General features: G+C 35.9%; 1 protein-coding gene across 4 annotated transcripts in view; it reads right to left on the bottom strand.

The window, feature by feature from the left end:
• Positions 1–1,080: 1,080 nt before the first annotated feature.
• SCAI (suppressor of cancer cell invasion) overlaps positions 1,081–26,898 on the bottom strand; it is a 119,568-nt gene continuing 93,750 nt past the window's right edge. For 3 of the 4 annotated variants that reach the window (XM_019728557.3, XM_074331003.2, XM_019728559.3), the window contains 4 exons: positions 17,391–17,463; positions 13,643–13,816; positions 13,345–13,445; positions 1,081–7,548 (listed from right to left, as the gene is read on the bottom strand). In XM_019728557.3, coding sequence (XP_019584116.1) covers positions 7,402–7,548; positions 13,345–13,445; positions 13,643–13,816; positions 17,391–17,463 — 495 coding nt within the window. In that variant the 3' untranslated portion in view covers positions 1,081–7,401. Of the gene's footprint in view, positions 7,549–13,344; positions 13,446–13,642; positions 13,817–16,526; positions 16,671–17,390; positions 17,464–26,898 lie in introns of those variants that run through there. The other variant, XR_002137097.2, reaches the window with a different exon arrangement.

Here is a 26,898-nt window from a genome sequence, read left to right as displayed (position 1 = left end):
GCTTCATCAGATTCAATGATTAATGAAACTACTACTTGTATTGATGCTACACATTGAAGATAACCTATTTGGATAAATTTCTTCACTTGTAAGCTCTACTATTAAAATGTTAGGACACTGTACCCGCCTTTCCTAATATCTAAGACCTTTCTACCTCTACTAGAAGAAGCCTCCATAATTTAAGACTCTCTGATTGTTGAGCGGCAAGTTTTATTAAACAAACAAACAAACAAACAAAACAGGAGGAGAACTAGCCATATGGTCTATGTGACAAAAGGAATGTACCCAGATAACTATATAAAAAGCTATGAACACAAAGTCCTAAAATATTTTACTGAACCATTAAAAGTTCTTTTTAATAAAAGATAAACAAGAGTTTAAAAAACTCATTCTTCAAGAAATAGTAATAAAAATTCTTATTGCCCTAAAACATTTTAAGCAATTTTTCTTGCAGATTTTTAATATATCACAACACATGTTTATAAGTTAGAAAAAAAAACAGTAACATGCAAAGGAGGATAGGAATAAGATTTTAAAAAATACAGTGGTTATTTCTCTATGGTTTGGAAATATTTACTTTAGGATAATCATATAATCATTTCACATTTTACAATGGTTAATTGTACTGATCTGATGTTTGAGAAAACTGATGGGTCAAATCACAATGTTTACTCATCTTAATTTTAAATCATGGACAAGTGGACATTCACAACAGCTCAAAAGAGAGTATTAGTAAAACAAAATATGAAATATTGTTTACTGCAGACCTATAGGAAGGCCAGCTATAACTCTTGTCTCATTCTGAAAATGATGTAATTACTCAGTCTACTAACTTTCATTCCATAAACTATGAACCCTGAAATTATCAATGTCTCAATAAACAATACTATACATAAAAAGATGATTGTCTTAGGATAGAGACTGGAATTGTCCACCAAAATAGGAAAATATTCCCAATTTATAGTCTGTTCTGTGACCAAATTCAGGCTTCATGATTGAGTAAATCTGGAGTGCAGAATTAATATACTTCAAAACTATTACAAACTCTGATCTACTGTTCAAATATTTTTTTTAAAAAAAAAATCACACTGCTTTGAGTAGTTTGATAACTTTAAAAATAACTTTTAAAAAAACCACAAAAGAAATTAACAAAAATATTTTAAAATTAAGAAATGGTGCTTCAATCAGTGATTAAGTAACTGTTAAGCAGAAATGGAATTCTTCTCAAAAGTCAGTATTATATCAAACTAATAAGTGAAAAGGACCAATTTTAGCTTAAGAAAACATTTCACATTGTGCTCGCTTAGGCAGCACTTATACTAAAATTGGAACATCTCACATCTAGAGAGTTCCAAAGGAAGTATTTTCTATGGCACCAACAAATTAGTTACATTAATACATTTATCTTTACCCAATTAAGGGCATGCCCCCTACATGATCCTTCTGACACCCTTCTCTTCAATAGGTGCAGATTCCATTCACACATCAATTATTTTTCCTTAAACACAAGGCATGCTTCAAAAGTCTGGTTCAAGAACTCAGTGAAGCTGGAGCATAGTATAATATTTTGAAATTCTAGATTAAGGAAGACGAATTGCCTTAAAAACAAATTTGTTTTTAAATTCAAGTGGTCAGAATATTCAGGAAAGAATGGGAGGTACAACATGAATAGGTAAAAAGTATCAATGTCTAAGAGTACAGGAGAATAGGGGGAAAGGGCTTGGTTGTCTAATCAATTCTTACCTTATTTAACTGCAAAGGAACTGGCTTTATAACTGTTAGAGTCAGAGGTCATTCACAATGTCAGTCACATCTACTGCACTTACTGCTGCTACGCTCCTCAAATCAATGTTCACACTGAGCCTGAGTCAATACCATGAATTTTAAATAGCGCAACATCTGCTCTGCTACTCTCCCATTGCAATAAATGATTTGGTTACTAAAACAGAACATCAAACACTACGAACGTTTTCACTGATTTTTCAGAAATGCAGCATTACCAAATTTTAACATTTATAACTTTATGTACAATGATGAGGCAAATGTAATATTTCGGGGGTGGTAAAATCAACTCCTGACTCTAACTTCTCTTTTTAAGGTAATTTAATTTGGATCAGATAGATTTAATCCTCTGGAGAATAATGACGTAAACAGTTGCTTTGCAGTTATATTTTATCATGTAAAAATAATCTCTACTTAATTTCTGCAGTGAATGTATTCAAGTATATTAAACATATTTTACACGCTTCCATGCAAATAAACATGCCCAGTGAAGAGAGGAGATACTCTGTGATATTTCATAAATTCACAAATTGGCACTGCACATAATTACTATCCGTTTATCCTCCCCCACCCATCATCTTTGGTAGAGGTTTGAAGGCCCAGATTTTATAGCACGCCATGCACATAATATTAAGAATCCTACCTCTTGTGAATATATCATCAATTTGCAAACACAAGTGGTCTCATAGAGACAAAGAAATACAACTTGGAGGCATTTTATTCACTGGAAGCATTTTCTCAGATGAACAAACTCATCTTTGATATGCAGCTCCAATAAGAAAAATCTACAGTCAGAAATGCCAAGACAGGACTAAATTCATCACAGCTGCTGCAAATATACAGATTAACAACCTCCTGTTCCTCAGTAAATTCCACCCCACCTAGGTAAAGCCTTATCCTAGCTAATGCCCCTTTTCCTGCCTCACAGAGACAGATATAAAATGAGACACATCGGTTAAAAAAAAAAAAAAAAAAGTTCCACAATTAAAATTCCTTATCAGGTATTGAAATGGAAACTAGGAACATATTCCCTATTTAAAGGACATCTTCCTATCTATTTTGAAATGTGATCAAAGTAATTTTTTCCCACAGCCCCTTGATTCTCAATATAAATACGTTACTACTCAGTAATAATACTCAACTATGGATCAATAAAATAAAGGACTAATATAGCTTAAGAACCGCTTAAGAACCTGCTGGTGTCTCAGTTTCACATACTTAAGTTTTTCAGGTTTATATCACTAATTTATCATTAATTTAAATGAAAATTGATAGATGATTTTAAAGCTAAAAATGTCCAGCTTTCTATTAAGATCTTTGTATCTTAATTTCAACTCCAAATTAGCCCGTTTTACCCAAACACAAGCCCCTCAAAATAGAAGCTCATGAATGAGATACAGCCACAGTCTAATTACAGCAGCATGAACAATGCCACTGGGATGTCCTCACAGAACTTAAATAGATTCAGCCCACAATGGGTACGGGTATAGAATATACACATACTGTATCACTGCATACCAATATATTTACAAATATGTACATATATACAAAAAGTATACACAGAGATTGCATTTAGCATCATAAAAATATGCACATGCCATTACAAATAAAATAAGAATTTCAAATAAATAAAGTTAACAAAAGAGCCTTCAATGTAAATACTCTTTATACTCTCCAAACACACAGGAGCATATATACACCCAAATATTACCAGGAGATTCGTACCATTCATATATCAAATCTTTTTACTCACTTAGGGTGGGGAGGTGGTTCTGAATTACTGGCAGTAGCCAAATTGAAGACCTTGGTACCTTACTATATTTCCAGTCCAGAATGTTCTCTATATCAGGCTCATTACAAGTCTCGGTGGATAACTAAGTACAAGATTTTCAACTGAGTCCAAGAGACAAAAAGTTACTAAGTCATACAGGTCAGAGATTAAATTTAGAGAAGAATGCTACAGAAAGCTCCATAATTTATATATATAAAAGCAGATTTGTTGCTTTTCCCTTTACCCTCGATGAAATTCAGTTCAATCGCCACCTAATCTGTTTCAGGGAATTCTATTGCAAGAAGAAAATAAAGGGCAGTAGTCACTACCGAGAAAAAATACAACCCAGATCCTAGATCAGGAAAATTTCAGTCATGACTAGATTGCACTTTGCTTTTATAATCTCAAAACATTTCAACTTGGTAAAAATATAAAGTGTACAATAAATTCTATGTGCTTTGAGAGGTTTTGTGAGCACCACTTCCTAGGAGGAAAACCATACACCCACACAAAGAATATATCCTGGCTAAACTCAAAGATAAAGTGTCTAACTTGTGGATTTTTTTTTTTATAATTAAAAATTTGCTAGGGCTGACTGATTCACTGGTTTCAATATTTGATATATTAAAAATATCATAACCTTTGTGCCAAAATATAAATCTCTAATTATTTCTTTCTTGTTCTATAGAAAGCAACCTGAGCTACCAGAAAGACTGGGCTGAGATCAGGAGATTTGAGTTTTAGTTCTAGCTCTATCACTATGAATAAACTGACAGATTTTTTGGGGGGTGGAGTGGGGAGAGGGGACCTCATATTTATCCTCTGTAAAATAGGGAAGATAGTTGCTTTACCAACTCAGAAATACACAGATAAAATAATTCCATTGTGCTTAATTTTGTTTTGTGTATTACTTCTTGCAGTCTTATACTTTCTATTTTGTTTACAATGATTCTTAAGGGGGGTGAGAGACTGTATCAGAATCTCCAGGGGGAAGTTTGTGCAATTTGAAAACAATGAAGCACCCTTTCCCATTGCTTTTCTTTGTTCTTAGTTCCAGTATTTAAATTTCTGTGAATTCTAAAAATAAATAAATACAAGGCTTAACATTTCTATATTTATAAAGGGGAGCGGTATGCATTTGCTGTCTTGAGCCCACTGGGTGATTGTCCTTTTACATTTTTTCTTCCTTGATTAAAGTAATGCTTTGAAATGTAGAAGCTGGGTAGAGAGTAAAAGAGGGTTCGTTAAACTCTGTGAATGTTTAAAACTTTCATAATAAAAATTTTTTAAAAAGGGAGAGAAAAAACAAATATGAAGTGTTTGCACAAATGTAATCGTCTCAATAAGGCTTACCCTGATCACTCATTTAAACATTGCTCTTTGCCCCAAAACAAATGAAACATTTCCCTACCACTCTCTAACTTTTCTTCATACTACTTGTGACTTTCTAACATAAATTTACTTACTATGTTTATTGCCTGACGACTCCTACTAGAATGGAAGCTTCATGAAGACAATAATTTTTGAAATCTACTTTGTTTGCTCCCCCAATGCCTCGAACAAAATCTGGAATATAGCTGTTGTTCAGTACACATTTTTTTTTAAGGTATGAATCAAACAATAATTTAGAATTTTCTAGCAGTTTGCCTCCCAAGGTCACTTCAGTTCACTTTAGATTTTTCTCTACTATTAGCTTGAGAAGCAATGTCATCTAAACTCTAGTTACGATTTCTAAAACCCCTTGTTCTTAGACAAACATATTTCTAAACACAAAAGCTCTAATATTAATCTCAGGAGATCCTCTCTCTCAACTAGTTTCTATAATAACTAAGTGGGACGCAGATATTTTCTTGAATAAAAGCTAGGTAAATATGATCTAGAAAAGAAAATGTGTACACTAAAATCAGTTTTCAAGGTGGCAGGGCTAGAGAAATCAGTATCTTTTGGGACCAAGAGTTCACATTACAGAATCATAGAGTTGGATAGGACCTTGGGCCAATGCCTTCATTTTACAGATGAGCATGCTAAAAAGCAGAGAAACGAAGACACCTGTCAAGGGCATAAAGCTATTTACCAGGAAAGCCAGGATTAGAACTCAGGCCTCCTACTTCTCAGACCAGTGTTCTTTATGCTAAACAGGTGAAGATAAAGCTCAGGATGTAAAATATTAAGCATCAGAGACCAGGAAAAAAAGTATGTGTTGTTAGGAATATTAGTGGCACAGACCTTCAGGAGAATTACAACAAGAGGTCAGACAACCAAGGCCAGTCTATTGCTGTAGTCTAGGTGAATGCTGAGATGAAAGGAAAGCTATGAAGTCCATTAAGGGACGGAAAAAAAAGGAAAGCAATCTTTAGATGATAATGAAAAACAACCCACTAGCAAAGGAAACCTCTCTCCAGAATAACTCTTCCAAAGCTTTCTGAAGTAATGTTGAAAAGAACAAGCAAAAACAATAAAAAAATGAAATACCACAAAACCCCCCCAAACTAAGAACAATAACTTCAAGACTTCAGATGAAAAATCAGCAAATTGGAACAGGCATACGAATAACTTAGACCCAAATAATACTCCGTGCCAGAAATGAAAACCAAGTTACAAATATTACAATGAATTTCTCTAGGGACATAAGAAAGAGGCACCAAAAGCAATCACCTCATTTCCCCTGGGATTGCCAGAGGTAGAATGTGAGCCTGTACAGAAAATTAGGTAGAAGGGCATTTGAGTTGTAATTTTTTTAACTTGAATGCTGTGGAGTAGAAAGGCGGGGGGGAGGGGAGAATCATAGCTAGTGCCTGTAAAATTAAGGAAGCAAAACAAAAAAAATATATACTGAGTCCTATTAAAATAAAAACTTGTGCATGAGTATAAAATATTAAATACAAGAAGATTAAAAAAAATCTTATTGCCAAATTGTCAATGTTAAAGCAACTTCCATTTTAGGTTAAATAACAATTCAGTTACCCCTCAACTAAAATTAAAAACATCTCTGACTCTGAAGTCTCATAAATTTGAAATAGGCAAAGATTACAAACTATGCACTGTACGCCACGGACTTCAATCTAGACAGTCTTTAAACCTGATGAATTAAGAGTATAAATATAATTCCTACTGGAAACCGTCAATCTGATTTTTTAAAGTGAAATATTTAAAAGTTGTTCTTTTCAATTTCCAGCACTCAAAGACTACAAAGAAAATAAAATATGCAAAGAGGACTCACACATTCCAAATGATATTTATCACCTCAAGACCCCAGTTAAAGATTTGGTTTTCAGATGCAAATCAATCCTATACAATTTCTGAAATTCTGACAGTATTTAAACAAATGATTTCAAGAACTGTCTCGGTTATACGTCAAAGAATCACACATTTTCTACCTACTAACTTGGAATGAAAAGAAATATGGCAGGACTGTTCTTGACTTTTAGTAGTCCATGCTGGCTAGTTTCATCTCCATGAACAATTACATATTTTCCTAATCCATACATGTAAGGTCCAAGTTTAAGAGTTGGATTTTCCTCATTATACAAAAATAAATAATTTACTCTTCTCAGAGTGACTACTTGAGTATAGGATTAGATGCTGTAGGTAAGTATTCATACCTCAAAAAAATAAAAATAAAAATTCCAAGATTAATTGAGTGTTTTAAAAGATCTGAAAGATTGTATTTTAAAACAGTTATCCTAAAAGTTTGAACATTTTTTTGTTTGTTTTTAAAATGGTGGTCCTAAATTAAAAAATAAAAACTAAGTAACACCACTATGTATGTGTCTGTCATCACATTAGAAAACTGCACCATTTAAAATCTGTGGCAAATGAAAAACTGTTTTGACAAGAGGATTTTTGTTTTAATAATCATCTATGGTATTTTCAAGGAACACGTTTCGAACATCCAGAATGGATGCCAATTCCAAAATGTGCTTCTGGAGATGAGGGTTCTCTACTGTTTCATCCCTTGGCAGTTGTGGATATGATTCTGGATAATTTCGTGTTTCCTGGTAGGCAAAGAAGAGAAATAAGTTTTACAGTTTAATGAAAGAAAATGATAAACATTAATATTACTGTTAACATTAACAATATTAAGGAGTAAATTTGTATTTTTTTCTTTCATATGATATGATTATTGTAATATATTTGTTGAACACATGAAATTGCTGACATTTGACCATCCTGACCTTTAAAATGGCAATTTCATATAATTTAACCTAATATATAAATTTAGTGAGTTAATTCACAAATATTTACTATGGCCTATTATTTCTGGGCACTATGCTATATTGTGGAAACAAAATAAATCCTACATGTGGGTGGCGGGGAAATCCAAGCACATACAGAATTTCAAAAAGTATTTGTTAAATGAGTGAATGAATAGATGTTGCAGTGGAAATGAAAACGAGAAAGAAGATATGAGAAGCACTGAAAAGGTCAAATTAATGGGCCTTGGGAATTAAATATAGAAGAGAAAGGTGTCAAAGATGGCTGTAAGATTTCAGTAAAGGATGACTTGAGAGAAGGGTTGGGAGCAACTGAGAGAAAAAGAGAAGTAAAGGAGGAGATTAACTTAGGGATAGTACAAAGTTTCAGGTTTTAGATGTAGTTTATTTGAGGTAATAGGTTAATACAAATAAAACTGCTCCTCAACCAGAATTTGAAAGTTCAGGGCTGCATCTCAGTGGACAAGTTTGAGCAGTATATGTAAATAAACGATATAATCTGCATGGAGATAAATATTAAAGCCATGAAGATGGATGAGATTTCTAAGAATCTTAGCAAAGAGTAAAACACCACCACCAACAACAACAGAGTTCCTAAAAAGGGAGATGAAAGTTCAGAAAAAGAATAAAAAAAGAAAAAAATTGTAATTACATGGAAGCAAAAGGAGACAATTTCAAGAATCAGGTAATTATCATTTGGAAATTCTTCATTTGGCCATTTCTATAGACTACAATTTGCCACACATTTAAAACTTCCTGAAGAAATAAGTTACTACTTTTCTGTGTATCTAACATGATAGTTCATATATTCAAATTTCATTTCTATCTCATTCCTGTAGGTTTCACACATTGCATATTACAAAGACCAAATTTTTGTTTTACCGCACTAAATACTATGAGTAGTGACAAAATGAAATGTTCAAAAACCAAAAAAAGAAAAAAACACAAGAACTCCTGGGGCCCTACTGCAAGTTGAACAATTCTCTCAGCTCACACAGGGCTGGGAGATGTTTGAGTTCTGACCAAACATCCCCCAGAGTGGAGATATTTGCTGAAATGGGACATGAGATCCCAGCAGAATCATGCTTCCCAATATTAGGCCAAATCAGGCTTACATCTATATGCTAACACTACTCTAAATCTACCCCTAAAAAGTTTACAAACAAGCCATGAAAAGGTCAAAGAGATTTGAAAGTAATTTCACTCCTGCCAAAACAAAGTCTAACACTTTTTAAAGAAGCAACAAAATCCAGAATTCAACATCATAAAATACACAATGCAAAAAATTAGGAATATTGAAACCCATAGCCAGTAGGAAAAGCAATAAAAATAAACGTATAAGTAATAGAGAATATAGTATTAGCACATAAGGACTTGAGCTATTACAAAAACATTCAAGAGCATGACAAAAACATAAATGAGAAAAATGAGAAATATTAAAAGAACCAAATACAATTTCTAAAGGATAATACATGACTACAAAATTCCTTTAACCCAGATATACAAGGTTGACTTACTATAAGAAAATCAATCAGTGCTATTCACTGTGTTAGAATTAATATATATCAGATCAAGTAAGGCAGAAAAAAGTATTTTACAATCTTCTATATCCATTCCTGATAAAAAAAAAATTTCTCAGCAGATTAGAAATAGAAGGGAGCTCAGTCAACCTGGAAAAGGGCGTCTATGAAAAACCAACAATTAACATTATAATTTATGGTAAATGACTAAATATTTTCCCCCTAAAACCAGGAACAAGGCAAGGATATTCATTCTCACTACTTTTTTTTTTTTTAATTTATTGGGGTGACAATTGTTAGTAATATTACATAGATTTCAGGTGAACAATTCTGTATTACATCATCTATAAATCCCATTGTGTGTTCACCACCCAGAGTCAGTTCTTCCATCATCACATATTTGCATTCTCACTACTTCTACTCAACATTTTACTGGAAGACCTAGCCCTGACATAAAGCATACATACACACACCAAAAAACCCACAATAAAATGCACACATACAGATTTGAAAGGAAGAAGTAAAATTACGTTTTTTGAAAATATTATGATCATGTACACAGAAAATCTTAGGGAATGTTTAAAAAATCTAACAGAATACTTCATTTTAGCAAGACTGCAGGATACAGGGTCTATTTAAAAGCAGCAGTATTTCTATGTATTAGCAAAAAATGAAAAAGAAGTAAGAAACACAATTCTATTTATAAAGCATCCTAAAACTTGAAATACTTTGGAATAAATTTAATAAGACACATATAAGACCTGTATGATGAGAACCACACAATTATTGCTGAGAGAAACTAAAAAAGACCTAAATAAATGTGGAGCTATACCATATTAATTGATTAGAAGACTCAATATTATTTAAATACAACTCACCACAGATTATTTACATAAATTAAACTCAATTCCATTCAAAATGTGAAGCTGATGCTAAAATTCACAGATATACAAAGGACCTAGAACAACCAAACCACTTAAAAAATCTTAGGGGATGGGCATTCATACTACAAGATTTCAAGACTTACTATAAAGCTACAATAAAGGCAGTAAGTGTATTGGAGAAAAATGTTATCAATGAAGCAATTTAGAGTCCAGAAATATCCCTGTACATATATGGTTGACTGATTTTCAAAAAAGTAACAAAAATGACTCAAGTAGGAAAGAATAATCTTTTCAATAAATGACACTAGAACAATTTCACATCCATATTAAAGAAAACTTAAACTCTTACTTTACATTGTAAACAAAAATTAACTCAAAATATAGCATAGACCTAAATGTAAAACCTAAAACTATAAAACTCCTACAAGAAAATGGGGAAAAAGATCTTTGTGACTTTGGGATAGGCAAAGATTTCTTAGATAAAACACACACCACCAAAGGAAAAGACTGATTAATTGAAAATTCATCAAAATTTTACAAGTTTAGTCTTCAAAAGCTACGGTTAGAAAAAATAAAAACTACCCCCCAGTGGCTCAGGTGGTTGGCTCACCGGAGTCGGCATGAGTAGACCAGCAGCCAGTGTGAGTGGCTGTAGGCTGCTGTGTGCTGCCTTGTGCTGCAGAGAGTGGCCAGCAGCCAGCCAGAGCTGCTGTGAACGGCCCACCCACTGCTTCGGGGGGGTGGTGGTGAAGGGGGTAACGCAAGGTTCATAATACCAGCATGGGCCAGGGAGCTGTGTGTCCTACACAACTAGACTGAGAAATAATGGCTTGAACCCGAAGGGGGCAGGGGGAGGCGGAAGAAGGGGAAAAACCAAAAAAAAAAAAAAAAAAAAATGGCAAGCCACAGAATGGAATAAAATATAGCTAATAAGCATGGGAAAAGATGTCCAATATCATCATTCACCAGTGAAGTGCAAATTAAAACTACAATGAGAAACCACTATAAATCCACCACAGTGGTTAAAATGGACACCATGTGTTGGCAATGATATAGAGAAACTCTCACATGCTGTTGGCTGGTACAACTACTTTGAGAAGAGTCTGGCAGTTTCTTATAAAACTAAACATATACATACCCCGTGACCAAGAAACTTCAAAACATAAGTCTGTGCAAAGACTTGTACAAGCATGTTCATAGCCACTTTATTTAAGAGTCAAAAATTTTAAACTCCCCAAGTGTTCATCAAAAGGAAAAGGGCTAAATAAACTGTGGTATATTCGACAATGGATACTACCTGGTAATAAAAAGGAATGAACTACGTACTTATACATGAAACAACATGGATGAATCTCAAGGACAATATGCTTGATCAAAGAAGGTTTACACTGTATAATTCAAGTTCATGAAGAGGAGAAACTAATTGATAGTGAAAAATAGTGAAAAGGGAGTTGCTTCTGGGGTCTGAATGAAAAATGGTGTGGAGACAATTTTTTGGAATGGTGCTATGTTGTATAACACAAATGGGGTTTGTTACACAGGTGTATGTATTTGTCAAAACTCATTGAATGGTACACTATAGTTTTGTGCATTTCACTGTGTGTAAACTTTACCTTAAAAAAGAAGTAAATATAGATAGCTAGCTATCTCTGTCTATGTATCTATCTATGTATCTATCTGTCTATCTATCTATCTATCTATCTATCTATCTATCTATCTATCTATCTATCTATCTATCTATGAAATTTCCAGTTATTTATATGTGTGATGAAGTGTTGAGGGATAAACCCTACTGATGTCCACAATTTACTTCAAATTGTGTCAAAAAATGAGATGAAATGATGAATGGAAAGAGAGATAGATAAATGGACAAATACAGGAGAAAGCAAATATACCAAACTGTTAACTGTAGAATCTAGTTAGTACGTATATGGATTTTCACTGTACTATTCTTTAATATTTTAAAATTATAATAATAAATGGGAAAAATAACATTTTAAAACTAACAGTTGCAAAAGACTTTTAAAAATGTTTGGGCCTATTTGAGAAAGACCCAAATGTTACTTATAAAAATGGAAAATAAAATGGCTACAATTTTTAAAACCTCAATGAGTAGTGTTATGTCCCCAATTGAATACACAGAAACAAACAACTTAGAGCAAAACAGACAAAAGACTTTAACTCACTCTTCATAAAGAACACAGAATAAAATACATGAAAAGTTGCTCAACCTCAAAAGTAATCCCGGAAATGAGCTACTGTCTTACATCCACCTGATTGGCATGTAATATAAAGTATGACTGCATCAAATGTTGGCCTGGATTAGAACTATAGCAACTCTTAACACAGTGCTAGTGCGAGTGTAAATTGATACAACCACTTTGCAAAATGTTTGGCATTACCTAGTAAAGTTGAATATGCCTAAATCATCTAACCTTGCATTCATTCCCCTATAAAATATTCCTTTGCTTTTTTCCCTCCAACTAACACATTTCATCTGAATATGGCAAGTTGCAGATCACAGACACTTCATGACAGAATTATCTGATGAGTACTAGAATTGCCAGTCTTTTCGCCAGAAAAAGTCTTATATATGTGTCCCAAGAAACTGGTGGGAGATTTCACAGTGGTACTGTTTATAATACTAAAAAACTGGAAACAACCCAAATGTCCATTATCAGTAGAAGAGATGAGTCAAACAGATACACAGTCAAACAATGGAATCCTACGTAGTGGTGAAAACGAATGATGAAAGCTACAGTCAGCCACCAACATGGCTCCATCTCAGGAATATAATAGTGAGTGTAAAAAAGAAAGCTGGGGAAGACTACACACAATATGGATCCACCAATATGCTGTGTAGGAATACATATCCATGTGGCAAAACTTGAAAGAAAAGTGAACGCAAGTGATAAAAGTCAGGATTTTAGTTTCATTTGAGAGGGAGACAGGATCAGGGAAGACCTGCAGAGGGGCCTCAAAGGTAATGAAAATGTTCCATTTCTTCAATTGGGTGGTAGGTACTCAGATATGCATTACATTGTTCATCTTTATACCTTACACAGTAATTTGTGAATATTATTTTGGATTTATTCAAAGTATTTAATACAGGTAAAATGTAATACATGATTCTTAAATACTTAAATATTTCTTTTATAATATTTTTTGCCTACCCGAAAAATCTTGTGCATCCTCATGGTGGCTGAACAAAAGACAAATCTTGTGAGAAGCAAGCGAAGAAATTCATCTCCAAAAAACTGGAGGAATGCCTGATCTGCAAAGAGGAGAAAGGTGACAGCAAAAGGATGCTTCAACAGAAAATACATTTTTAAAGGGGAAGAAAAGTTCAGGAAAACCTTCTCAACTTTCCTGCCTTCAACAAATACCTTTAAGAATTCAAACAATTCAATTTAAACAATTCTAAACCATTATATAATTTCTGTTAAGTGTGCAGTTAGATTAGTAGGGTACCTATTGAACGTGAATGGGTCAGTAGCTGGGCAATATCGCGGTTGATTTTTCGAAGATATTCTTGACACTTTTCCCATAGGCCTCTACGCATGCTTGACAATCCAGAGACAAATAGGAAGGCCATTAGAGGATTGTTCAAAAAGAGAGTGAAGAGGCTACCTCGCTGAGATTGATCTGTAATAACAAACATGTTTTATATATACAGACAACAGTTTTGCAAAAGATAAGAGATGCATTTGAGGCACATTTTAATACACTGATAATGTATAAAATTAAAGCTCTATCATTAAATCATAATTCGACAAAGTAGATTCTGCATGGAACTACAAAAACATATCCCAGGTAATACTGCTGAACAAACTTTAGAGCCTAATAAACTTAACAGAAATGGAAAATGAACATATTCCTTTGCTTTCCCGCCCCAACTAAAAAAATTCATACAAATATGGAAGGGCTGGGTCACAGGCAGTTCAGACAGAATTCTCTGACGAGTACCAGAATGGCCAAGCTTTTTCAGTCTTTCGTTAGTTGCTCTTTCTCTGTCTATCCCTTAAATATCAATATTTTCTATCTTTGGCACTATACATTGCTGCTCTCACCTATTCCCATAATTTCAATTATCATTTATATACCTCCTGATTCCCCTTTCTCTATCTGCAGCCTAGATGGAGCTCCTTAAGCTCAGAACTAATATGTGACTGGTTCAAATTGAGAAACACTATGAAGTGTAAAATACACACGGGATGTCAAAGCCTCAGTACAAACAGACATTGTTCACAGTAGTTTCACCAACTTCTTTCTCTTTTGTAAAAAAATGTGGCTCTTATGGGGGTGTCTGGTTAGCTCAGTTGGTTAGAGCGTAGAGCTCTTAACAACAAGGTTGTCGGTTTGATCCCCACATGGGCCAGTGTGAGCTGTGCTCTCCACAACTAGATTGAAACAAATATTTGACTTGAAGCTGATAGGTCCTGGAAAAACAAACTTAAAAAAAAAATGGGGCTACTAGGAAAGTTAAAATTACATAGGTGACTCCCATTATATTTTTGTTGGTTAAGAGTTTCTCTAAACTACTACCGTGTTGCCCCGAAAGTAAGACCTAGCCGGATAATCAGCTCTAGTGCGTCTTTTGGAGCAAAAACTAGTATAATACCAGGTCTTATATTAATTTTTGCTCCAAAAGACGTATTAGATCTGATTGTCCGGCTAAGTCTCATTTCTGGGGAAACACGGTATAGTCAATCTAAGTCTCAAAGTTAACTTTGAACACAGCATGTCAAAAATTGGAAACAAAATCTTCCCCTTTGTTCTCTTATAAATGTACTTCTTATCCAGTATCATTATTTCCACCAGACCTCAGCCAGAAACCTGCACATCCATTCCTGCGTTCTTCCTCTCCCTTATTTTTTCACCATCACCACATCCATCACCAAGTCCTGCTGGTTCTCTGGGCTTAGTATCCTTTGAAGTCAGCTAACCATCCATTTTTCCCACTCCAGCCACCATCTCCCTACTGCTCTTCTGCAACTGATTGTATACAAGGTTAACTGATACTCTTTCGTGTTACTGCTCTGTTTAAAATCTTTTGATGGCAACCCATTGTCCTCCATTTAAGTCTCTTAACAAATCATAAAAGACTTTTCATAATTCAGTCACACAATCCCAAACTCTACCAGGAACTACTTTAATTTCTCTAAATGTTCCATAAACTCTCATCTCAGAGCACTTATATCTCATTGCTTACATGCCATTTCTCTGCTAGAATACTCTTTTTCAACCATTTCCCATCCCCACCTAATTCTACATATCCTTCAACACCACTTTAGACAGCATTTCATCCACTTTCTTCATTCTCAAAGTCTGGCTAGGCGTTCCATATGCTTTCTTGTATGAAACACTAATAGCACCTACAGTAATTGTTAGGTTGTCTACATCTTCTACCAGGCAGTTGGCTCTGTGAGAAGTATAACTGTTTGTCTGGTCAGTGTCATCTCTAATGCCTACCTGATAAATAAATGTTGAATAAATGTTTGTTGGATGAATGAAGTAACTCTTGGTTAAAGAGAAAACTGTAGACTTTAGATACCAGAGGCACAGGAATATAATTTGACATTCCAAATACTTAGGTATTTGCTAGTTTGGTGCCCAGACAGGAACACTTCGGGATTAGAGGTCTAAACTTTATAGCACAAAAGATAGGATACTGGACTAAAAAATACTGAGGACATATATTACAACCAAGCATATTAGTAATAATGATAGTTGGCACATATTGAATACTTATTATATACACAGAATTATTCTACGAGGTAAGTATACTACTATTATCTACATTTGATAGGAAATAAACTGAGGCACAGAATGGCTAAGTGACTTCCCAAGGTCACATAGCTAGTAAGTGACTGAGTTGGGATTCAAATTCAGTCTGCCTCCCGAGTCTGTTATTACTCCATATACAGACGGTGCCAAAAAAAAGTATACTCATTTTAAGAAAGAAAAAAACTGGATTAAAACTGTAATACTCAATATATACCAATAGCAAAAGTTTGAATACAAATCATGTATAAACATTTTTTTGGTACCCCCAATGGCACCCCCGGTATAATAAAGCCTTTCAGACCAAATAACCTTGGTACTAACCCATTAGACCATGCTATTTTAAATAAAGCTGCCTCTTGACAGGACAAATTGATAACAAAAAGTACTCTCAAGTAATTGGAAGGGGTCATATTTCTCCAGAAATGATAAGCAACAGGTTAACCGAGTCCTCAAAGCAGGAGAATTTTACCGTTGTTTGAAGGTAAGTTCTATCCCTTAGTAATTTGACTTTTGGATACATGAACTTACTATTTCTACATGTTCTTCCCTGTTAAATAGCAGAACTTACCTTAAAACAACGGTGAAAAGTCTCCAGCTTCTCTCAGGCATTCAACTGCTGACCATCACTTCCTGTGTCAAACTATGTCAGCAGACAGGACTTCTGGCTGGGAAGTAGCAGTAAAATGCCATCTCCCACAGAGAGACATCAGCACTATTCACAGTCAGGGAGATAGTGAAACAGTGACAAGTACTGCTAAAACAGGGTTAAGGTTTGTTTAGTACTTTACCTAGCTTAACGACTGCGAGTTAGAACCAGATTTTGTGTTGCTGATTAAGGACAAATTATTAAAGACAAAAAGGTCTTTCACTTCTCAATCATTTGAGAAATGTCTCTCTGGCACACTGAGAAGAGGTTCGTTTATTTAAAAAAATATACAACATGGTAAAAGTGTGAATAAAAGCAACCCTTTAAATTGCGCCAGTTTAGGGTATCCTAACTCTTATGCATAGGCTGAGAAGTTTTCCAGACCAGAAATCTTCAGTCTTAAAAGATGCCTAAAATATGTAGCCAGAGATACAGGAAATCAAGGTAGATGGATGAGGACGAACTCACGAAAACAAAGAGCTGCAAAACAAATTTTAAAATTCACAAATCATGAGTTCCCCAAGAGCAAGGGACCAAAACCACCCTTTTCTCAGGCATGCTTTGCCATTTATTTGAGAATTATCTCAAGGCCTAATGGTAGCACATTCGAGAAGTCTGGTGGTTGGCCAGACCTTTGGATTGGTTTCAGACTGACACCTGCCCCACTAAACACTGTAATGCCGCCTGTGATCATTATCGGTGGGGGGGACAAAGGTCAGTATTATTTAAAACGTAGACAGTGTTTATTTGCAACCTATGGGTATAAGAGGTAATGACAGCACATACCTTGTAAAGCTTTTGGATATGCTGTAGGAGAAAGCAAGCAGACTAATGGCTGTCCAAATAAGTTTGTGAAATTCTGTAATATATAAGAATTTAAAACATTCATTAAAGGTTTGACCAAAGATAGTAATTTTCCAAAGCACATCATTAATGTATAGATCGGACCCATTGACTCATAGCAGCTGCAGAAACATCAGTAACAGCTGAAGAGACTGCCATTCATGCATAACTACTATGCATAACAGGCTTTCTTAACATAGTGACATTTACTAAGTGAACTATTGATTTTAAAAACAAAGGCATGGATATGGTTGTAGTGTTGGGGGGGGGGGGGGGAGAAGAGGGAGGAGGAGTCATCAGGCTTCCCACCAAGAAGCCACCCATTAGTGAAGGTGTATTCACAGGGGGTATTTTTCCAAGAGCTAGGATCTGGCTCTCAGCCTCACAGGCTCTAACTTACTGGTCTGTGAAGGGTGGATCCATCTCACTGGGAATCATATTACCGTGTTTCCCCGAAAATAAGACCTAGCCGGACAATCAGCTCTAATGCGTCTTTTGGAGCAAAAATTAGACCGGGTCTTATATTAATTTTTGCTCCAAAAGATGCATTAGAGCTGATTGTCCGGCTAGGTCTTATTTTCGGGGAAACACGAATGATGTATAAAAACAATGTCAAAGTGTTAATTTACAGGGAGAATTAAACTGACACTCAAACTAGAATACTCTTTGCATAATTAAGGATATCTTTTCCCTAAAGGCAGATCTATGTGGGAAATAAAATTATAAACTGTTTGGTAAAACTCCTAAAAGTAAACTTATTAAGAAGTGAAAAAAACATCAATAACTAAAAAACACTCCTGAATCATAAAAATTAAGCCTAGAACAAATGGAAAGACACATTATATTCTTAGAGAGAAACCCATTCTAAAGATTATACTAATATGTTATTAGTATAATACTAATACTAATATCATTATACTAATTTGTTAAAATTTAAACCAACCTCAATAAAAATAGCCAGATTTTTTCCTGCAACTGAAAAAAATAATCATAAAGTTCACATGGAAAAAGTAGATTAGCCAGGAAAACTCTGAAAAAGAAGAGCAAAGACGGAGAAAAAGACTCATCAAATATTAAAACATACTTTAAAGTCTCAGTAATTAAAATATGTGGCACTAGCATAAGAGTAGGTAGAAGGCCAATGGAAGAGAGTGAAGAGTCCAGAATTAGACCCCAAAACAGATTGGACTTGAGTATAGTGATAAAGATGACAGTTCAAACTGGTAGGAAAAACTGGATAGACATGTAGGAAAAAGGTGACTCCATACTTCACACCAGATGCAAGGCCAAATTCCAAATATGTCAAAGATTTAAATGTAAAAAAAAGTGCTGAAAGAAAACGTAAAATAAGGATTTTTGTAACCTAGAAGATCTTCCTAACTATTATGACTAAGATTAATAAACCCAGTTCAAAAATCAAAGACTTGTGCATAGTAAAATATAGCCATAAACTAACTCAAAAGCCAAATGATGAACTGGGGAATATATATGCAACTCACATTACAAAGGATTAATCTCCTTAATATAGAAAGGACTTTTCCAACTCCATAAGAAAAAGACCGCTGACCCAATAGAAAAATGGGTGAAAGAGAATTCCCAGAAAAGGGCATACATTTGGCTCAAATACAAGAAAAGATACGCAGCTTTACTAGTAATAAAATAAATAAAAATCAAAGCTACACCAAATCTTCATTTTTTAACCTTTTAGTTTAGTAAAATTTCTAAGTTTGAGAATATACACTGTTGGCAAAAATATGGGGAAATAAACACTAACATGTAAATGGTAAGAATATAAGTTGGTATAAACTTTTTAGAAGACAATTTGGCAGTATCTATTAAATTCAAATGCATATTCCATTAACACAGCAATTTCACAACTTCATATGGTATTTCATACCATATGAATATACTCTCAAATACGTGAAAATATCATTAAGTCCTCAGTTATTCCTTGCAGCATTGTTAGCAACAGTATTAGGACTGGAAACAAATGACCAGCAAGAAGAGACTGATAAGAATAAATCATGGCATAACCATACAATGGAACACTATGCAGCTATAAAAAAGAATGAGGACAATTTTCCTTTTTTTTTATGAATTCCAGGTGTACAAAAAAACATAATGATTAGACATTTATACCCATCACAAAATGATAGCCCCCCAAATCTATTACCCCCTGACATCGTACATAGCTATTACAATACCAATGACTATATTCCCTATGCTGTACTTTACATCCCGTGACTATACAAGTATATACTTTATTATAGTTGACATTGAATATTAGTTTATTAGTTTCAGGTGTACTGTGCAGTGGTTAGGTATTTATATACTGCTATGAAGTGATTGCCCCCATAAGTCCAATACCCATCTGACACACTAGTCTTTACATTACAGACTATATTCCCCATACTATATTTAACATCCCCATGACTGTTTTGTGACTACCAATTGATATTTTCTAATCCCTTCACCTTTTCCCGATCTCCAACCACCATCTCATGTACCAACCATCAGTTTTTTTCTCTGTATCTGTAAGTCTATTTCTTTGTTTCGTTGGCTTGTTTACTGTTTACATTCCACATACAAGTGAGATCATATGGTATTTGTCTTATTCAGTTTGACTTATTTAATTTAGCATAATATCCTCTAAGTCCATCCATGATGTTGCAAATAGTAAAATTTGATTCTTTTTTATGGCAGAGTAATATTCCATTGTATAAATGTACCAAAGTTTCTTTATCCAATCATCTACTGATGGGCATTTCGGTTGTTTCCACATGATGGCTACTGTGAATAGTGTTGCAGTAAAAATAGGTGCATATATTTTTTCAAATTAATGTTTTGGATTTCTTTGGATAATACCCAGGAGTGGAATTGCTGGGTCATAGGTAGTTCTATTTTTAATTTTTTGAGGAACCTCCATACTGATTTCCATAGTGGCTGCACCAATTTGCAATCCCACCAACAGTGCACAGGGTTCCCTTTTCTCTACATCCTCACCAGCACTTGTTTGTTGATTTACTGATGATAACCATTCTGACCGGAGTATCTCATTGTGGTTTTAATTTGCATTTCTCTGATGATTGTGATGTTGAGCATCTTTTCATATGTCCACTGGCCATCTGTATGTCTTCTTTGGAGAAATGTCTTTTCATGTCCTCTGCCCATTTTTAAACTGAATTGTTTGTTTTTTTGGTGTTGAGTTGTATGAGTTTGTTTTTTTAATATAAATTTTGGATATTAACCCCTTAGCAGATGTATCATTGGCAAATATCTTCTCCCATTCAGCAGGATGTCTTTTTGTTTTGTTGATTTCCTTTGCTATGAAAAACGTTTTTAGTTTGATATAGTCCCACTTGTTTATTTTTCCTTTTGCTTCCCTTGCCCGAGGAGATATATCAGTAACAATATTACTAAGGGTAACGTCTGAGAGTTTACTGCCTGTATTTTCTTTCAGGAGTTTTATGGTTTCAGTTCTTATTTTTAAGTCTTTAATCCATTTTGAGTTTATTCTTGTATACAGTTTGAGAAGGTGGTCCAGTTTTATTTTTTTGCAAATGTCTATCCAGTCTTCCCACCACCATTTATTACACAGACTGTCTTTACCTCAATATAAATCTTTGCTTCATTTGTCATAGATTAAATGACCATATAGGCATGGATTTATTTCTGGACTCTATTCTGTTCCATTGATCTACGTATCTGTTTTTATGCCAATACCATGCTGTTTTGATTACTACAGCCTTATAATTTGATATCAGGTATCGTAATACCTCCAGCTTTGTTCTTATTTCTCAGGATTGCCACGGCTATTCAGGGTCTTTTTTGGTTCCATATAAATTATAGTATTATTTGTTCTAGTTCTGTGAAAAATGCCATTGGTATTTTGATAGAGATTGAATCTATATATTGCTTTGGGTAGTATGGACATTTTAACTATATTAATTCTACCTATCTATGAGCATCGTATGTTTCCATTTCTTTGTATCTCCTTTAATTTCTCTCTTCAATGTCTTATAATTTTCTGAGTGCAGGTCTTTTACTTCCTTGGTTAATTCCTAAAATTTCTTTTGATGTAATTGTAAATGAGATTTTCTTAATTTCTCTGATAGTTCATTATTGGAGTATAAAAATGCAACCAATTTCTGAATATTAATTTTGTATTGTGCAAATTTACTAAAGTCTCTTATCAGTTCTAAAAGTTTTTTGATGGAATCTTTGGGGTTCTCTACATGTAGTATCATGTCATCTGCAAATAATGACAATTTTACTTCCTCCTTTCCAATTTGGATGCCTTTTATTTTTCTTGTCTAATTGCTGTAGCTAGAACTTCCAGTACTTTGCTGAATAAAAGTGGGCATCCTTGTCTTGTTCCCGATCATAAGGGAAATAGCTTTTAGCTTTTCCCCATTGAGCACATTAGCTGTAGATTTGTCATATATGGCCTTTATTATGTTGATACATGTTCCCTCTATTCCCACTTTGCTGAGAGTTTTTATCATAAATGATGAAAATGCTGGATTTTATTAAATGCTTTTTCTGCATCTTTTGATATGACCATGATTTTTATTTTTCATTTTATGTGGTGTATTATGTTAATTGATTTGCGGCTATTGAACCAAGCTTACGTACCAAGAATGAATCCAACTTGATTGTGGTGTATGATCTTTTTAATGTATTGCTGAATTAGGTTTGCTAATATTTTATTGAGGATTTTTGCATCTATGTTCCTTAGGGATATTAGCCTACAATTTTCTTTTTTTTGTAACATCTTTGTCTGGTTTTAGAAACAGGATAATGGTGGTCTCATAAAATGAGCTTGGGAGCCTTCCCTCTTCCTGTATTTTTTGGAATAGTTTGAGAATAGGTGTTAATTCTTTTTTGAATGTTTGGTAAAATTTACCTGTGGAGCCATCTAGTCCCGGACTTTGTTTGTTGGGAGCTTGTTGATTACTGACAATTTTGTGGGTAGTAATTAGTCGGTTCAGATTTTCTGTTTCTTCTTGATTCAGCCTTGTAAGATTGTATGCTTCTATGAATTGACCCATTTCTCCCAGATTGTTTAATTTGTTGGCATATAGTTGCTCATAGTATTTTCTTAATTCTTTTTTTGTATTTCTGTGGTGTCAGTTGTCACTTCTCTTCTTTCATTTCTGATTTTATTTATTGGGTCCTCTCTCTCTATTTCTCGATGAGTCTGGTTAAGGTTTGTCAGTTTTGTTTATCTTTTCAAAAAACCAGCTCTTGGTTTCAGTGATTGTTTTGTTTGTTTTTTGTCTCTATTTCATTTATTTTCTCTCTGATCTTTATTATTTTCTTTCTTGTACTCACTTTGGACTTATTTTGCTGTTCTTTTTCCAGTTCCCTTAGCTGTAAAGATAGACTGTTGATTTGAGATTTTTCTTGTTTCTTAAGGTAGGCCTGCATTGCTCTGAATTTCCCTCTTACCACTGCTTTCACTGTGTCCCATAGATTTTGGGCCATCGTATTTCATTTTTATTTGTTTGAATTCTTTCAAGATCACATTGTTGACCCATTTGCTATTGTAGCATGTTATTGAATCTCCATGTCTTCGTGCGTTTTTCAGTGCTTTTTTTTCTTGTTATTGATTTCTACTGTCATACCATTGTGGTCATAGAAGACAGGTGATACGATTTTAATCTTAAATTTATTCAGACTTGTTTTGTACTTAACATGTGGTCTATCTTGGAAAATGTTCCATGTACATTTGAAAAGAATGTATATTCTGCTGCTCTGGGGTGAAATGCTCTAAAAATATCAATGAATTCTATCTGGGCTTATGTGTCATTTAATGCTGCTGTTTCCATGTTGATTTTGTCTGGAAGATCTGTCCATTGGTGTCAATGGGGTGTTAAAGTCACCTACTATGATTGCGTTACTGTTGATTTCTGCCTTTATTTTTGTCAATATTTGTTTCATATATTTAGGTGCTCCGATGTTGGGTGCATAGGTGTTTACTAGGGTTATGTTCTCTTGTTGGATCGATCCCTTTATTATTACGTAATGTCCTTGCTCGTCTCTTATTATAGTCTTCTTCTTCCCCCCCCCCCCCCCCCAAATCAAGTTGTTGTCCTTTCAGTCTTAGTTGTGGAGGGTGCTGTTCAGCTTCAAGTTGTTGTTCTTTCAATCTTAGTTGTGGAGGGCTCAGCTCAGCTCCAGGTCCAGTTGCCATTGCTAGTTGCAGGGAGCGCAGCACACCATCCCTTGTGGGAGTCGAACCGGCAACCTTGTGGTTGAGAGGACATGCTCCAACCAACTGAGCCATCTGGGAGCTCAGCGGCAGCTCAGCTCAAGGTGCCATGTTCAATCTTAGTTATAGGGGGCGCTGCCCACCATTCCTTGCAGGACTCGAATAGAACTGGCAACCTTGTGGTTGAGAGCCGGTGCTCCAACCAACTGAGCCATCTGGGAGGCAGGTCAGCTCAAGGTGCCATGTTCAATCTTAGTTGCAGGGGGCCGAGCCCACCATCCCTTGCGGGACTCAAGGAATCGAACTGGCAACCTTGTGGTTGAGAGCCCACTGGCCCATGTGGGAATTGAACCGGCAGCCTTTGGAGTCAGGAGCACAGAGCTCCAACCACCTGAGCCACTGGGCCGGCCCCCTATAGTCTTCATTTTAAAGTCTATTTTGTCCGATGTAAGTATTGCTACCCCCATTTTTTTTTCATTTCCGTTTGCATGAAATATCTGTTTCCATTCCTTTAAGTCTGTGTGTGTCTTTCGATCTGAGGTGGGTTTCTTGTAGACAACAAATGCATGGGTCTTGCTTCCTTATCCACTCAGTTACCATGTCTTTTGATTGGAGCATTTACTCCATTTACACTTAAAGTGATTACTGATAGACAAATATGTATTGCCATTTTACTATTCATATTTTTTATTTTCATTACTGTTTATTTTCTCCTTTCTTCTGTTTAAAGAAGTATTTTTTAACATTTCTTGCAATACTGGCTTGGTAGTAATGAATTCCTTTATTTATTTATTTATTTATTTATTTATTTATTTATTTATTTATTTAATTTGGGAAGCTCTTTATCTCTCCTTCAATTTTAAATGACAGCCTTGCTGTGTAGAGTAGTCTTGGTTGTAGGCTCTTGTTTTTCATCATTTTGAATATTTCCTGCCAGTCCTTTCTGGCCTGCAAAGTTTCTGTTGAGAAATCAGCTGATAGTCTTATGGGAGCTCCCTTGTGAGTAACTAGTTGTCTTTTTCTTGTTGCTTTTAGGGTTCTGTCTTTATTAACCTTTGCCATTTTAATTACAATGTCTTGGAGTGGGCCTGTTTGGGTTCATTTTGTTTGGGACTCTGCGCTTCAGGGGCTTGTATGTCTATTTCCTTCATTAGGTTAGGGAAGTTTTCAGTCATTATTTCTTCAAATAGGTTCTTGACCCCTTGCTCCCTCTCTTCTCCTCTGGTACCAGTATGATGCTTCATGTTGTCCCACAGGCCCCTTAAACGATCTTCATTGTTTATTCTTTTTTCTTTTTGTTGTTCTAATTGGTGTATTCTACTACCTTGTCTTCTAAATCGCTGATTCAATCTTCTGGTTCATCTAATTTGATGGTGATTCCTTCTAGTGTATTCTTAATTTCAGTTATTGTATTCTTCATTTCTGACTGGTTATTTTTGATGGTTTCTATGTCCTTCGTTATGCTTGCTATCTCTTTGTTGAAATTCTCACTAAATTCCTTAAACATTCTTATAATCAGTGTTTTAAACTGTGTCTGGTAGGTTGGTTGCTTCCATTTCATTTAGTTCCATTTCTGGAAGTTTCTCCTGTTCTTTTATTTGGGACATGTGTTTTTGTTTCCTCATTCTGGCTGCTGCTTTGTGTTTGCTTCTACGTATTAGGTAGATCTCATATGTCTTTCAGTCATTGCTGGGTGGCCTTAGGTAGTATTGTCCTATGTAGTACAATTGTGCAGTCTCCCTAATCTCCTGTACATGTGTTCCAGGAGTTTACCTTGAGTGTTCTCCTGTTGAAATTGAGCCTTGGCTATGCCCACAGTGTATGAGTTGCTGTGTTGACTCCTCAGAGGAAGCTATACCCCAGTGGGCTCTTGTGCCTTTTGAAACCACTCTGGGTTTGCCGCTTGTGGGGCTAACCAGGTAGTGCTCTGGTACGGTCTGAAGGTGGCCTCTAGGTATGTTATGTCTCTTGGGAGGGGATCCCATGCAGGTCAATTTCAGTCTTGCCTATTACCGGCTCGTGGCTACCTGGTAGGAGCCACAAAGATATATGTGATTGGTTGCTGCCTGTGCTGGACCTGGCAGCATATGGAGGTGACCTTGTTGTGAACCGAGGCTGGTTGCCACCAACAGGGGGCCTGCAGCAGCTTAGCCAAAGGACCAGGGCCCCTAGACCTACTGCCATCCACCAGCTGCCTGTAAGGTCCAGCTGTTGAAAGAGCCTCCTTAGGTGTGCAGACCAGGCTGGTTGACCTGGTGTTGAGAGTGCCCTTGGCGATGTAGCACTAGGTGGACGAGGTGGAGGACAAGGGAGTCACAAGACATGACTGGTGGTTTTTACAGTTAACGTAGTTTCAGTTCTTATGCCAGTGCCTGCCCTTGACCACCTTGCATAGCGCCCCGAGAACACCACAGCCACCCACCACCTCAGGTTGGCAAATTTCTGAGGGCTGCCCCACAGTGGCTGTGGCACAATGTTTGGGTCACTGTTCACTACCAAAATTTCCCCAGGCTGTTGCAGATTGTCTGCTGCTGGAAAAGACCTCTGTGGATTGTGAGGCGGGTCAGCCACCCAAGTGCCCAGAGTGTCCCTGGCAATGCAGTTCTAGGTAGGAGGAGCAGGGTTCCAGGTGTAGTCAGTGGTTTCTACAAAGTCAATGCATTTGGCTCCCACATTGGTGCTGAGTCAGCGACAAACCTGCAAAATTGTCCTGAGAACACTACGGCCAGCCACCGCTCGTCTCAGGCCGGCAGGTTCCTGAGAGCTGCCCAAGAGAAGTATGACTCAGGTCTTGGGTTACCACCCATCAGCAAATATTTTCCAGGTTCCTTCAAACAGGCTTCCGCAGACTGTGGGGTGGGGCCAGCAGTCCAGCAGTCCAGAGTTTCCCAGGTGATGTAGCAGCAGCTTTGCGGGGGGTGGGGACCCAGGGTGTCACCAAGTTGGTTCGCACACACGGATTCTAACAGACCAATACGGTCTCAGACTTGGCCCTTCGGGAGAGAGCTTAACATTGAAAGGATGGCGCCCTCCTGTAGGCCAGAATCCACACAGGACGACAATGGCTCCTGTCCCTCCAGGTCCCTTGCTAATGCCACACAACTCAGTTCTTCCCCACATGTCCCTAGGCCTCCCGAGCTGCTGCCCCTCCACCAGAGACCAGGTGAGTGCCCACAAGCGAGAGAGTCCATGTTCTGGCTCTACAGAGGGCGTCTGCGTTTCCAGCTTCCTTCCACC

Source organism: Rhinolophus sinicus, chromosome 16 (genome assembly GCF_057876585.1).
Source record: "Rhinolophus sinicus isolate RSI-liver-muscle chromosome 16, RSI-T2T, whole genome shotgun sequence".
NCBI classification, from domain to species: Eukaryota; Metazoa; Chordata; class Mammalia; order Chiroptera; family Rhinolophidae; genus Rhinolophus; species Rhinolophus sinicus.
The sequence above is the reverse complement of the archived record's forward strand: the minus strand, read 5'-3'. Positions and strand labels throughout refer to the sequence as shown.